General features: G+C 45.2%; 1 protein-coding gene across 1 annotated transcript; it reads left to right on the top strand.

The window, feature by feature from the left end:
* LOC134345905 (gastrula zinc finger protein XlCGF57.1-like) lies at window positions 1–13,211 on the top strand. The gene is made up of 3 exons (XM_063047249.1): window positions 1–18; window positions 9,186–11,362; window positions 13,090–13,211. The coding sequence occupies exons 2-3, from the start codon at window positions 9,838–9,840 to the stop codon at window positions 13,209–13,211; spliced, it is 1,647 nt and encodes a 548-aa protein (XP_062903319.1). The 5' UTR covers window positions 1–18; window positions 9,186–9,837.
* Window positions 13,212–15,057: the final 1,846 nt, after the last annotated feature.

Here is a 15,057-nt window from a genome sequence, read left to right as displayed (position 1 = left end):
GCGAAGGATTGGCTGCAGGTAGGAGTGGGGCTCCGGGTGGGATTAATCACTGGCGTCTGAAACGCGATTGAAGGGCTAGTACTGTAACTTCCTGCCGAACTGGTCCTGCTCCACAGGACAGCGCCAGTTCTTTCCCTCTCTCTCAGCCCCACGATCCATACCCGGGCCCCGGGGAGCTTTCAGCTGATGAGCGCTGAAGCCGACGCCATCTCTGCGGCGCATGCGCATCGCTGGATCTTTCGGTGGCTGACAGATAAATTTCTCGTTCGTGGGGCTTTCTGGGTAAAGAGGCAGCCATGTGTGACTGTACCAGTGTTGACCTGTACAGTCAGAGGAAATTGGAGTGATTGTATCTCCCAAACACTGCCAAGCTCCAGCTATGTAAATCCAAGGATTAGTAACTAAAAACAAATATATATCTCCTAGTTAATCTCGGATAAAAAATCTACCTTCCAGTCAGTAAAAATGCCAATTAGTGCTGTATGACAAAAAAATCCTCCCGTCAGACCTAGTTCTCTCTGTGTAAGTAACGATATGAAACTCCTTAGTCCTCGAGGACAAGTGACTTGTGGCTTTCAAATCACAAAAGTGCCACACTTCAATGAGAATTACTGTTGCCCTCCCCTTCATGTTCGTTGGCGTTGCCATCAATGGGTTCATCACTGTCAGTCAGCTGGGGGTGAGGATCCGAGTAATTAGAATATCTCCAGGATCATACATGTAGTAACAAGTGCTCTTTGTAGTGTTGTGGAACATGACCAGAACTTGAAATAATACCAAAGGACAGAGACAAATTGAATCAAGTCACAGGTTGATTGAATGCAGAAATAGCCCATTCTCATACAGTCAGAGAATTTATAACCATATAACTGTAAAACAATTACAGCATGGAAACAGGCCATCTCAGCCCTTCAAGTCCGTGCCGAACTCTTACTCTCACCTAATCCCACTGACCTGCACTCAGCCCATAACCCTCCATTCCTTTCCTGTCCATATATCTATACAATTTAACTTTGAATGACAACATTGAACCTGAATCAACCACTTCTGCTGGAACCTTGTTCCACACAGCTACCACTCTCTGAGTAAAGAAGTTCCCCCTCATGTTACCCCTAAACTTTGGCCCTTTAACTCTCAACTCATTTCCTTTTGTTTGAATCTCCCCCAATCTCAATGGAAAAAGCCTATCCACATCAACTCTATCCATCCCCCTCATAATTTTAAATACGTCTATCAAGTCCCCTCTCAACCTTCTATGCTCCAAAGAATGAAGACCCAACTTGTTCAATCTTTCTCTGTAAATTAGGAGATGAAACCCAGGCAACATTTTAGTACATCTCCTCTGTACTCTCTCAATTTTATTGACATCTTTCCTATAATTCGTTGACCTGAACTGTACACAATACTCTAAATTTGGCCTCACCAATGCCTTATACAATTTCAATGTTACATCCCAACTCCTATACTCAATGCTGTGATTTATAAAGGCCAGCATACCAAAAGCTTTCTTCACCACCCTATCCACATGAGATTCCACCTTCAGGGAACTATGCACCATTATTCCTAGATCCCTCTGTTCTACTGCATTCTCAGTGCCCTACCATTTACCATGTATGTCCTATTTTGATTAGTCCTACCAAAATGTGGCACCTCACATTTACCAGTATTAAACTCCATCTGCCATCTTTCAGCCCACTCTTCTAAGTGGTCTAAATCGCTCTGCAAGCTTTGAAAACCTACTTCATTATCCACAACTCCACCAGTTAGTATCATCTGCATACTTACTAATCCAATTTACCACCCCATCATCCAGATCATTAATATATATGACAAACAACATTGGACCCAGTACAGATCCCTGAGGCACACCACTAGACACCGGCCTCCAATCTGACACACAGTTATCCACCACTACTCTCTGGCGTCTCCCATCCAGCCACTGCTGAATCCATTTTACTACTTCAATATTAATACCTAATGATTGAACCTTCCTAACTAACCTTCCGTGTGGAACCTTGTCAAAGGCCTTACTGAAGTCCATGTAGACAACATCCACTGCTTTACCCTCATCAGCTTTCCTGGTAACCTCATCAAAAATTCAATAAGATTTGTCAAACATGACCTTCCACGCACAAATCCATGTTGACTGTTCCTAATCAGACCCTGTCTATCCAGATAATTATATATACCATCTCTAAGAATACTTTCCATCAATTTACCCACCACTGACGTCAAACACACAGGCCGATTATTGCTAGGTTTACTCTTAGAACCCTTTTTAAACAATGGAATAACATGAGCAATACGCCAATCCTCCGGCACCATCCCTGTTTCTAATGACATTTGAAATATTTCTGTCAGAGCCCCTGCTATTTCCGCACTAACTTCCCTCAAGGTCCTAAGGAATATCCTGTCCGGACCCGGAGACTTATCCACTTTTATATTCCTTAAAAACGCCAGTACTTGCCCTTCTTTAATCATCATAGTTTCCATAACTACCCTTCTTGTTTCCCTTACCTTACACAATTCAATATCCTTCTCCTTAGTGAATATGGAAGTAAAGAAATTATTCAAAATCTCCCTCATCTCTTTTGGCTCCACACATAGCTGTCCTCTGTGATTCTCTAAGACCGTAAGACCATAAGACAAAGGAGCAGAGGTCGGCCATTCGGCCCATCAATTTATCATGAGCTGATCCATTCTCCCGTTTAGTCCCACTCCCCCGCCTTCTCACCATAACCTTTGATGCCCTGGCTACTCAGATACCTATCAATCTCTGCCTTAAATACACCCAATGACTTGGCCTCCACTGCTGCCCGTGGCAACAAATTCCATAGATTCACCACCCTCTGGCTAAAAAAATTTCTTCACATTTCTGTTCTGAATGGGCACCCTTCAATCCTTAAGTCATGCCCTCTCGTAATAGACTCCCCCATCATGGGAAACAACTTTGCCACATCCACTCTGTCCATGCCTTTCAACATTTGAAATGTTTCTATGAGGTCTCCCCTCATTCTTCTAAACTCCAAGGAATACAGTCCAAGAGCAGAGAAACGTTCCTCATATGTTAACCCTCTCATTCCTGGAATCATTCTAGTGAACCTTCTCTGTACCCTCTCCAACGTCAGCACATCCTTTCTTAAATAAGGAGACCAAAACCGCCCACAGTACTCCAAGTGAGGTCTCACCAGTGCCTTATAGAGCCTCAACATCACATCCCTGCACCTATACTCTATTCCTGTAGAAATGAATGCCAACATTGCATTCGCCTTCTTCACTACCGACTCAACCTGGAGGCTAAGGGACCAATTTTATCCCTTACTATCCTTTTGCTATTAATATAACTGTAGAAACCCTTATTTTCACCTTGATGGTCAGTCAGGATGCGTGATCTGTGCCTTGTTAGACCATGAGGAGTTCGTGTAGAAACAGAAATCAGGCCCTTCAGCCCACAATGTTGTGCTGACTGCGTTCGAGAAACTGCCTAAAATTTCCCTACCATATAGCCCTCTATATTTCTAAGCTCCATGTACCTATCTCAGAGACTCTTAAAAGGTCCTGTTGTATCTACCTCTCCCACCTTCGCAGTGCATGCCACTCTGTGTGGAAAAACTTACCTCTAACATCCTCCTTGTATGTACTTCCAATCCATGGAACATTCTTGTAGATCTCCTCTGCACTCTGTCTGCAGTATCCATATTGTTCCTGTATTGAGGTGACCAGAATTAAACACAGTACCAAAAGTGGGGTCTAACTAAGGCCTTATATATCTGTAACATTACCTCACAGCTTTCGAACTCAGTCCCATGGTTGATGAAGGGCTTCTTAACAGCAATGTCATCGTACACAGCAGCTCTGCATACACTATTCATACGGACCCCAAGATCTCGCTGATCCTCTACACTGCCAAGAGTCCCAACATTTATATTGTATTCTGTCTTCAAATCTGACCTACTGAAAGGAACCACTGGGTTGAACCCCATCTGCCACTTCTCAGCCCAATGTCGCGCTCAACTCTGACAACCGTCCAGACTATCCACAAAACCCCCAAATTTTGTGTCATCAACAGACTTACTACCCCACCCTTCTACTTCCTCATCAAGGTCATTTCTAAAAATTACAAAGAGGAGGGGTCCCAGAACAGATCCCTGCAGAACACCACTGGCCACCGCCCTCCATGCAGAATACAAAGCATCTATATCTACTCTTTGTCTTCTGTTGGCAAGCCAATTCTGGATCCACAAAGCAAGGTCGCATTGGATCCTTACCTCATTACTTTCTGAATGAGCCTCACTCAAAGCCATGTACACTACGTCCAATGCTCTACCTTCATCAGTGTGTTTTGTTGCATCCTCAAAGAATTCAATCAGGTTCGTAAGGCATGACCTGCCCTTGACAAAGCCATGCTGACTACCCCTAATCAGATTATGTCTCTCCAAATGATCATAAATCCTGCCTCCCAGGATTTTCTCCAACAACTTGGCCACCACTGAAGCAAGACTCCGTAAGACCAGAAGACTATAAGATTTAGGAGCAGTAGTAGGCCATTCGGCCTTTCACGTCTGCTCCGCCATTCTGTCATGGGTAGATCCAATTCTTCCAGTCATCCCCACTCCCCTGCTTTCACCCCATACCTTTTGATGCCCTGGTTAATCCAGAACCTATCTATCTCTGCCTTAAGTACACCCAGTGACTTGGCCTTCACAGCCACTCGTGGCAACATATTCCACAGATTTTACCACCCACTGACTAAAGTAATTTCTCCACATCTCATTTCTGAAAGCATATCTTTCAGTCATGCCCTCTTGTTCTAGAATCCCCCACCCGGGGAAATAACTTTGCCATATCTAATCTATTCAGGCCTTTTAATGCATCGATGAGATCCCCTCTCATTCAAGAGCTGCCAGACGTTCCTCATACGGAAACTCGTTCATTTCTGGAATCATTCTCATGAATCTACTCTGAACCCTCTCCAATGTCAGTATATCCTCTCTAAAATAAGGAGCCCAAAACCGCACACAATACTCCAAGTGTGGTCTCACGAGTGCCTTATAGAGCCTCAACATCACATCCCTGCTCTTATATTCTATACCTTGAGAAATGAATGCCAACGTTGCATTTGCTTTCTTCACGACAGACTAAACCTGGAGATTAACCTTCAGGGTATCCTGCACAAGGACTTCCACGTCCCTTTGCATTTCTGCATTTTGAATTCTCTCCCCATCTAAATATTAGTCTGCCTGTTTACTTTTTCCACCAAAATGCATGACCATACTCTTTGCAACATTGTATTTCATTTGCCACTTCTTTGCCCATTCTCCTAAACTATCTAAATCTCTCTGCAGGCTCTTTGTTTCCTCAACACTACCCACTCTTTCACCTTTCTTTGTATCATCGGCAAATTTAGCCACAAATCCATTAATACTGTAGTCTAAATCATTGATATAGATCATAAAAAGCAGTGGTCCCAACACCGACTGCTGTGGAACTCCACTGGTAATGGGCAGCCAGTGAGAATAGGTTCCCTTTATCTCTGTTTTCTGCTGACCATCCAATGCTGCACCCACACAAACAACTTCCCTAGAATTCAATGGGCTCTTATTTTGCCAAGCAGCCTCATGTGTGGCACCTTGTCAAAGGTCTTCTGAAAATCCAAGTACACCACATCTACTGCATCTCCTTTGTCTACCCTGCTTGTAATTTCCTCAAAGAATTTCAGTAGGTTTGTCAGGCATGATTTTCCTTTCAGGAAACCATGCTGGCTTTGGCCTATCTTGACATGTGCCTCTAGGTGCCCTTTAATGTCATGGGTAGCAGTCACCAACAGAATCAACAAACTCATTCGTAAGGCCAGTGATGTTGTGAGGATGGAACTGGACTCTCTGATGGTGGTGTCTGAAAAGAGGATGCTGTCCAAGTTGCATGCCATCTTGAACAATGTCTCCCATCCACTACATAATGTACTGGGTGGGCACAGGAGTACATTCAGCCAGAGACTCATTCCACCAACATGCAACACAGAGCGTCATAGGAAGTCATTCCTGCCTGTGGCCATCAAACTTTACAACTCCTCCCTTGGAAGGTCAGACACCCTGAGCCAATGGGCTGGTCCTGGACTTACTTCCTGGCATAATTTACATATTACTATTTAACTATGGTTTTATTACTATTTAATTATTTATGGTGCAACTGTAATGAAAACCAATTTCCCCCGGGATCAATAAAGTATGACTATGACTATGACTAATAATCAATTCCAACAACTGCCAACCACTGAAGTCATCCTAACTGGTCTATAGTTTCCTTTCTGCTGCCTCCCACCCTTTTTCAATTGTGAAATAACATTTGCAATTTTCCAGTCATTCAGTACAGTGCCAAAATCTATTGATTCTTGAAAGATCATTGTTAATGCCTCGACTATCTCTCCAGCTACTTCCTTCAGAACCCGAGGGTGCATTCCATCAGGTCCAGGAGATTTATCCACCCTCAGACCCTTAAGCTTCCTAAGCACCTTCTCAGTCGTAATTTTCACTACACATACTTCATTTCCCTGACACTCTTGAATGTCCAGTATACTGCAGACATCTTCCACTGTGAAGGTGCATCTCTCATTACAATATCTCCAGTCTCATTTTGTATTGGTGCTATACCTACCCTTGACTCTGTTTTACCCCTTATATACTTAATAAAGCTTTCAGTATCTTCTTTGATATTAGTCACCAGCTTCCTCTCATAATTCAACTGTTCCTTCCGAATGACCACCTTAGTTGCCTTCTGCAAGTTTTTAAAAGCTCCCCAATCCTCTATCTTCCCACTAGCTTTTGCTTCCGTGTATGCCCTCTCTTTTGCTTTTACTTTGGCTCTGACTTCACTTGTCAGCCATGGTAGTGTCCTTCTTCCTTTTGAAAATTTCTTCTTATTTGGAATATACCTGTCTTGCACTTCCCTCATTTTTCACAGAAACTCCAGGCATTGCTACTCTGCTGTCCTTCCTGCTAGTGTCTCTTTCCAGTCAACTTTGGCCAGTTCCCCTCTCGTGCCATTGTAATTTCCTTTATTCCGCTGAAATACCAACACATTGGATTTTATTTTTTTCCTCTTAAATTTCAATGTGAACTCGATCATATTGTGATCACTGTTCCCTCAGGGTTCCTTAACCTTAAACTCTCTTATCACCTCTGGATCATTGCACAGCCAAACCCCTAGTGGGCTCAACAAGCTGATCTAAAAAGCCATCCCTTAGCCATTCTACAAATTCTCTCTCTTGACGTCCAGTACTGGCCTGGTTTTCCCAATCCACTTTCATGTTCAAATCCCCAACGATTATCATGGCGTTGCCTTTCTAACACGCCTTTTCTGTCTCCTGCTGTAGTTTGTAATCCACATCCCGGCTGCTGTTTAGAGGCCTGAATACAGCTGCCATTAGGGTCCTTTTACCCTTGTCATTTCTTAACTCAACCCGTAGAGACTCTCCACCTTCCAATCCTATGTCATCTCTCTCCAATGATTTAATATGGTTTCTTATAGACAGAGCCACACCATCCCCTCTGTCGACTAAGCTATCTTTCCAATGCACCATATATCCTTGGACGTTCAGCTCACAATGGCAGCCGTCCTTTTGCCCAGTTTCAGAGATGGCCACAATGTCATATTGGTCAATCTCTAACTGAATTTCAAGGTCATCCATTCTATTCCTTATGCTACGTGCATTCAATTACAACACTCCCAGTCCAGGATATGTTGCTTTCTGTTTTAACTGCACCAGGCCACTATTGCCCTGTAACTCATGCCACTGGCTTTAATTAAGCCTCATCTCCTGCCTGTTCTTTCTATGATCTCTGTTGCATGCTATCTTTGATTTATTTCTGTTTTCCCCTTCCTCAGCCCTATCACTCTGGTTCCCATCCCCCAGCCAAATTAGTTTAAACCCTCCCTAACAGCTGTATTAAATGTGCCCTCTCGGATATTGAACCTATTAGGGTTCAGGTGTAACCCATCCTTTTTGTACAGGTCATACCTCCCCCAGAAGAGGCCCCAATGATCCAGGAATCTGAACCCCTGCCCCCTACACCAGTCTCTCAGCCACGCATAATACGCCTGATTATGCTATTCTTACACTCGTTAGCTCGTGGCACAGGCAGCAATCCTGAACTTGATACCCTTGAGGTCCTGCCTTTCAGCTTACTACCTAACTCCCTGACTCTCTTCAGGACCTCCTCCCTTTTTCCACCTATGTCATTTATACCAATGTGTACCAACACTTCTGGCTGGTTGCCAGTGCCCTTCAGAATACTCTGCACCCGATCCGAGACATCCCGTACCCTGGCACCTGGGAGGCAGCACACCATGCAGGTATCTCTATCAGGCTGACAGAACCTCCTGTCTGTTCCCCTCACTATTCTAAACCCTAACACTACTGAATTCCTCATCTTCCTCTTTCCCTTCTGCACCACGGAACCAGGCTCAGTGCCAGAGACCCGATCGCCGTGGTCGTCCTCTGTCAGGTCACCCCCCCCCCCCAACAGCATCCAAAACGGGATAATGATTACTGAGGGGGATGGCCACAGGGGTACTCTCTACTCACTGGTCGATAATTTCCCGGGTTACTTCTATGCCCTTTCCTGAACAAGGGAACAATGTCTTCCAATCCTCTGGTACATCTCCCTTCCTGATTGATAATACAAAGATCATTGCCAGAGGCTCAACGGTCTCCTCCCTCGCTTCCCACAGTAGCCTGGGATACATCTCAACCTGAGTTCCTCCAACTTGTGATGCCAGAGCTCACATTGAGAGCAGCATGAAAAATTATTAAAGGGGTAGATAAGATAAAGGCAGGAAAGTTGTTTCCACTAGGAGGTGAGACTAGAACTAGGGGACATTGCCTCAAGATTCGGGGCATTTAGGATGGAGATGAGGAGGAACTGCTTTTCCCAGAGGGTGGTGAATCTGTGGATTTCTCTATCCAGTAAATGTATTTGAGACAAGGTTGGATAGATTTTCGTATACTAGGGGAATTAAGGATTATGGGGAAAAGGCAGGTAGGTGGAGATGGGTCCATGGCCAGATAGACATGATCTTATTCAATGGCGGAGCAGGCTCGACGGGCCATGTTTTCACCACAGACTAAAATCTCACCTGAAATATTGTCCTTCACCTACTGATGTCTTTTGAAAATATTTTTACAGGTTTGAAATGGCAGAACACTTGTGTATGGGAATCTCGAACACAAAAACTTATCCATTTTGCTGTCTCTGGATATTTAAGGAATCAGCAAATATTTTCCTTGTGATACCAACACATTTGTTGTTGATCCTTAGAGATGAAGAACTGTCTCATCACAGCTGGTAATGTATTTTGTGCCTGAAATGAAGTTTTCTGTTGTAACTCAGTGAAATTCATTGGAACCAGGGTGCTGAGAACACAGCAGAATTTGTTCACTGGAGATCAGTTCTTCAACTGCATTGATTGTACAAGGGATTCAAACATCTGACTATCTGAATTGCCAGAGAATTGATCACAGTGAGATATCATTCTCCTTCTCTCAGCGTGGGAAGAGATTCACTCACAGCCGACCTGCAGACACACCAGTGAGTTCACAGCGGGGAGAGGCCATTCACCCGCTCTGTGTATGGGGGGAGAACTACTCAGTCATCCAGTCTGAAGATACATCAGCAAGTTCACACCTGTGAGAGGACATTTCTCAGACTGTGGGAAGGCACTCTCACACTCAACCAAGCTGCAGAGATGCCAGCAAGTTCACACTGTGCCATGGCCATTCACCTCCTCTTCATTTAGTCCTCTCAACTGAACAAACATCAGCCAGTTCACACTGAGAAGATGCCGTTCACCTGCTCAGACTGTGGGAAGGAGTTCACTCAGTCATCTCAATTGAAGGTACATCAGCGAGTTCACACTGGGGAGAGGCCGTTCACCTGCTCAGACTGTGGGAAGGGATTCACTCGGTCATCTCATCTACTGAGACACCAGTTGGTTCACACTGGGGAGAAACCATTCATCTGTTCAGACTGTGGGAAGGCATTCATTCGGTCATCTCAACTACAGGAACATCAGAAAATTCACACTGGGGAGAAACTGTTCAGCTGCTCTGAATGTGGGAAGGGATTCACTCGGTCATCTGACTTGAAGGTACATCAGCGAGTTCACACTGGGGAGAGTCCGTTCACCTGCTCTGAATGTGGGAAAGGTTTCACACACTCATCCAAACTACAGAGGCACTGGCTGGTTCACACTGGGGAGAGGCCATTCACCTGCTCTGAATGTGGGAAGGGATTCACTCAGTCATCCAAACTACAGACACACTGGCTGGTTCACACTGGGGAGAAACCATTCACCTGCTCAGTATGTGAGAAAGGATTCACTCGGTCATCTCAACTGAAGGAACATCAGCGAATTCACACCGGGGAGAAACCGTTCACTTGTTCGGACTGTGGTAAGGAATTCAGTCGTTCAACTCAGCTGAACCTACATCAGCGAGTTCACACTGGGGAGAAACCGTTCAGCTGCTCCGAATGTGGGAAGCGATTCACTCGGTCATCTGACTTGAAAATACATCAGCGAGTTCACACTGGGGAGAGGCCATTCACCTGCTCGGACTGTGGGAAGCAATTTATTCGGTCATCTGAACTGAACACACATCAGTGCTTTCACACTGGCGAGAAACCGTTCATCTGCTCAGACTGTGGGAAAAGATTCAGTCTGTCATTTCGTCTACTGAGACACCAGTTACTTCACACTGGGGAGAAACCGTTCATCTGCTCAGACTGTGGGAAGGAATTCACTCGATCATCTGGCTTGAAAGTGCACCGGCGAGTTCACACTGGAGAGAGGCCATTCATCTGCTCAGACTGTGGGAAGGAGTTTGCTGGGTCATCAGACTTGAAAATACATCTGCGAGTTCACATTGGGGAGAGGCCGTTCACCTGCTCTGTATGTGGAAAGGAATTCACTCACTCATCCACCCTACAGAGACACCAGCTGGTTCACACTGGGGAGAGACCGTTCACCTGCTCTGAATGTGGGAAGGGATTCACTCAGTCATCCAACCTTTTGTCACACCAGCGAATCCACACTGGGGAGAGGCCGTTCACCTGCTCAGATTGTGGGAAGGCATTCGCGCACTCATCCACCCTACAGAGACACCGGCTGGTTCACACTGGGGAGAGGCCGTTCACCTGTTCTGAATGTGGGAAGGGATTCACTCGGTCATCCAAGCTACAGAGACACCAATTCGTTCACACTGGGGAGAAACCATTCACCTTCTTAGATTGTGGAAAGGGATTCACTTTGTCATCTGACCTGAAACTACATCAGCGAGTTCATACTGGGGACAGACCATCAGAACGTAAGATACAGCAGCAGAATGAGGCCCTTTACCCCATCGAGACTGTTCCATCATTTCATCATGGCTGATCCAAATTTCACCAATCTCCTGTCTTGTCACTGTATCCCTTCGTGCCCAGATCAATCAAGAATCTATGTACCTCTCCCTTAACTGTACATAAAGAATTGGCCTCCACAGCTGCCTGTGGCAAACATTTCCACAGATTCACCACTCTCTGTCTAAAGAAATTGCTCCTCATCTCCATTCTAAAAGGACACCCGTCTATTCTGATGCTCTGCTTCCTGGTAATAGAGTTGTCCACCACACGAAGCATCCTTTCCACATCCACTCAATCAGCCCTTTCACAATTTGATAAGTTTCAGTGAGATCAGCCCTAATTCTTCTGGTGAATAAAGGCTCAGGACCATCAAACGCTCTTCATATGACAAGCCATTCAATCGTGGAATATTTTTTCTGAACCCACATTGAACCCTCTCCAGTTTCAGCACATTCTTTCCGATATAAGGGGCCCAGACCTGTTCACAATACTCCAAGTGAGGCCTCACCAGTGAATACAAACTTTCCAAATTACATCCTTTCTCATATACTGTAGACATCTGGAAATGAAGGCTAACATTACAGTTGCCTTCCTCACACAAGACTCAACATGCAAATTAACCTTTAGGGATCCTAACCATGGACTCCCCATGTACCTTTGTGCCTCAGTTGTTTTGTATTTTTTCTCCATTTAGAAGAAAAAGTCAACACTTTCATTTCTTCTACCGAAGTGCCTGAACATACACTTCCCAGCTCTGTATTCCACCTGCTATTTCTTTGGCCATTCTTCAAATCTAGAACATAGAACATAGAATAGTACAGCACAGTACAGGCCCTTCGGCCCACAATGTTGTGCCAACCCTCAAACCCTGCCTCCCATATAACCCCCCACCTTAAATTCCTCCATATACCTGTCTAGTAGTCTCTTAGACTTCACTAGTGTATCTGCCTCCACCACTGACTCAGGCAGTGCATTCCACGCACCAACCACTCTCTGAGTAAAAAACCTTCCTCTGATATCCCCCTTGAACTTCCCACCCCTTACCTTAAAGCCATGTCCTCTTGTATTGAGCAGTGGTGCCCTGGGGAAGAGGCGCTGGCTATCCACTCTATCTATTCCTCTTATTATCTTGTACACCTCTATCATGTCTCCTCTTATCCTCCTTCTCTCCAAAGAGTAAAGCCCTAGCTCCCTTAATCTCTGATCATAATGCATACTTTCTAAACCAGACAGCATCCTGGTAAATCTCCTCTGTACCCTTTCCAATGCTTCCACATCCTTCCTATAGTGAGGTGACCAGAACTGGACACAGTACTCCAAATCTGTCTGAATCTTTCTGAAGCCTCTCTACTTATAACTGCCTGCCCCTCCTCATGTCTTCGTATCATCTGCAAACTTTGTAACAAAGCCATCAATTCTGTCAACCAAATTATTGGAATATAATATAAAAATTACCAGTCCAAACGCTAACTCCTGAGGAACACCACGAGTCACTGGCTGCCAACCAGAAAGAGCTTCCTTTATTTCACTCTTTGGCTCCTATCAAACAGCTACTGCTTAATCCATGCTAGAGTCTGTAATACCATGGGCTCATAGCTTGTTAAGCAGCCTCATGTGTAGCACCTTGTCAAAGGCCTCCTGAAAATCCAGGTACACAACATCAACCGATTCTTCTTTTTCTATCCTTCAGGTTGCTTTTTCAGTGAATACCACCAAGAGTTTCACTTGTGGAAACCAATTGTCCTTTGTCTATTCTGCTTGTTACTTCTTCAAACAATGCCAACAGATTTGTCAGGCAAGATCATCCCTTGAGGAAACAGTGCTGAATATGGCCTCTGGTCAGTGGTTGAGGATTAAAGCTGCAATTTTGTGTTGGAGCTTTGAGCAGTGGCCAGTCAATATTTGGGTTTCAATCTGGAAGCAGAACTTAAAGTTGGGCAGGAGCAAGTGGAGCAGCCAATGTCAGAGTGAATAGAGTTGGAGTGGTGATTTTGAGGTTTTAGCTCTCAGTGATGATAGCCTTCAGTCAGGGAAGGTATAATTAAGTTTTTTGCCCCCTTCCTCAGTTCCTCAGTGAGAACAGTAGAGATTTCAGGTGGGGTAGTGGAAAGCTCCTCTTGAGGGATGTGGGAAGGCAGGGACACCTCCAGTGTCCCTGATGGCAACACCTTCGAGAATTGGATCCAGCTGCAGCTTCTAACAATCTGCATTAAGAGGCTGGAACTGAATGAACACCAGATCATTCTGGAGGCTTCAGGGCTGATAGGATGTATAGAGAGGTAGTTGGACCCAAAGTACAGAACACAGGAAACTGGGAGACAGTCAGGGAATTGAAGAGGTTAAACAGCCATTGCAGAGTACCCCAGTGGTCATCCCCTTAACAACTGGGGTATCATTCTGGATACTGTTGCAGGCGGGGTGAGGAGGGACCCAGCAGAGGAAAGTCACAGCCATTGGGTCTCTCGCTCTGTTACTCAGGAGGGAAGTCACAGCCATTGGGTCTCTCGCTCTGTTACTCAGGAGGGAAGTCACAGCCATTGGGTCTCTCGCTCTGTTACTCAGGAGGGAAGTCACAGCCATTGGGTCTCTGGCTCTGTCACTCAGGACGGAAGACACAGCCATTGGGTCTCTCGCTCTGTCACTCAGGAGGGAAGAGCAGAGAAGAGTCGAGCTGTGTGATCAGCCATACATTAGTTAAGGAAACAGACTGGATGTTCTGTGGGTGAGAACGAGATTTCAGGATGGTATGTCGCCTCCTGTGTGCTCGGGTCTGGTACATCTCTGGTCGAGTGTTTAGCATTCTTAAGGAAGGTGAACAGTGGAAGTTGTGGTCCATGTGGGCAATGATATGGGTTGGTGGAGTAACGAGGTTCAGCAGAGGGGGTTCAGGGAGTGAGGTGCTAAGTTCAAGGGCAGCACATCCAGGGTTGTGATCTCAGGGTTGCCACCTGTGCCACATACTGTACCAGAAACAGGAAGATTATACAATTTAACACATGGCTATGGAGTTGGTGCAGTTGGGAGGGCATAAGATTTTCAGATTATTTGAGCCAGTGAGGATTGTGGTGTATGCAGGAGTGTGAGTGTGTTAGAGGAGAGGGGACATTGTTGATGGAGGATAAGTGGTCAGGCAGGTCTCTCACACACACAAACACATGCAGTGAAGTGTGAGGGAGGGGAGTGAGAATGGAAAAGGGGAATGAGGAGGATGGCGTTAGGGCTCCTTCACAGACTCACGCAATGCTCCCCCTCTGGAATTGGGTCCCATTCCCTACCCCAGGCTGGGGGTTTGCATTGAGTTGCCTTGCCAACAAGAAATGGAATTGTCCGATAGCATCTGGTTAACACAGTTTGATTATAAATTTACGTTGAACTTGTGCATTGAAATGTAATTTTTGTAAAACATGTACTGATGAGAAATGGTCTCAGTGAAAGTCTGAGAGTGGAAAATGAACCGGTGTTCAGCCCCACTGCTCCGTGCCAGACAAGAACCCCTGTCTGAGACTATCCCATCTCTCTGTGCTTGACACATCTCACTCTAAAGTTTCCGCTTTCTGTACCTGTCCCAGTGTCTTTTATTTTCCTTCTCAACCCCTTTCTCCTGCCTTCTCCCCAAGACCTTTGACGTCTTTAATAATCAAACTCTCCTTTAAATATA

Source organism: Mobula hypostoma, chromosome 4, assembly GCF_963921235.1.
Source record: "Mobula hypostoma chromosome 4, sMobHyp1.1, whole genome shotgun sequence".
Taxonomy (NCBI): Eukaryota; Metazoa; Chordata; class Chondrichthyes; order Myliobatiformes; family Myliobatidae; genus Mobula; species Mobula hypostoma.
Note: the sequence above shows the minus strand (reverse complement) of the source record. Positions and strands in the feature narration are given on the sequence as shown.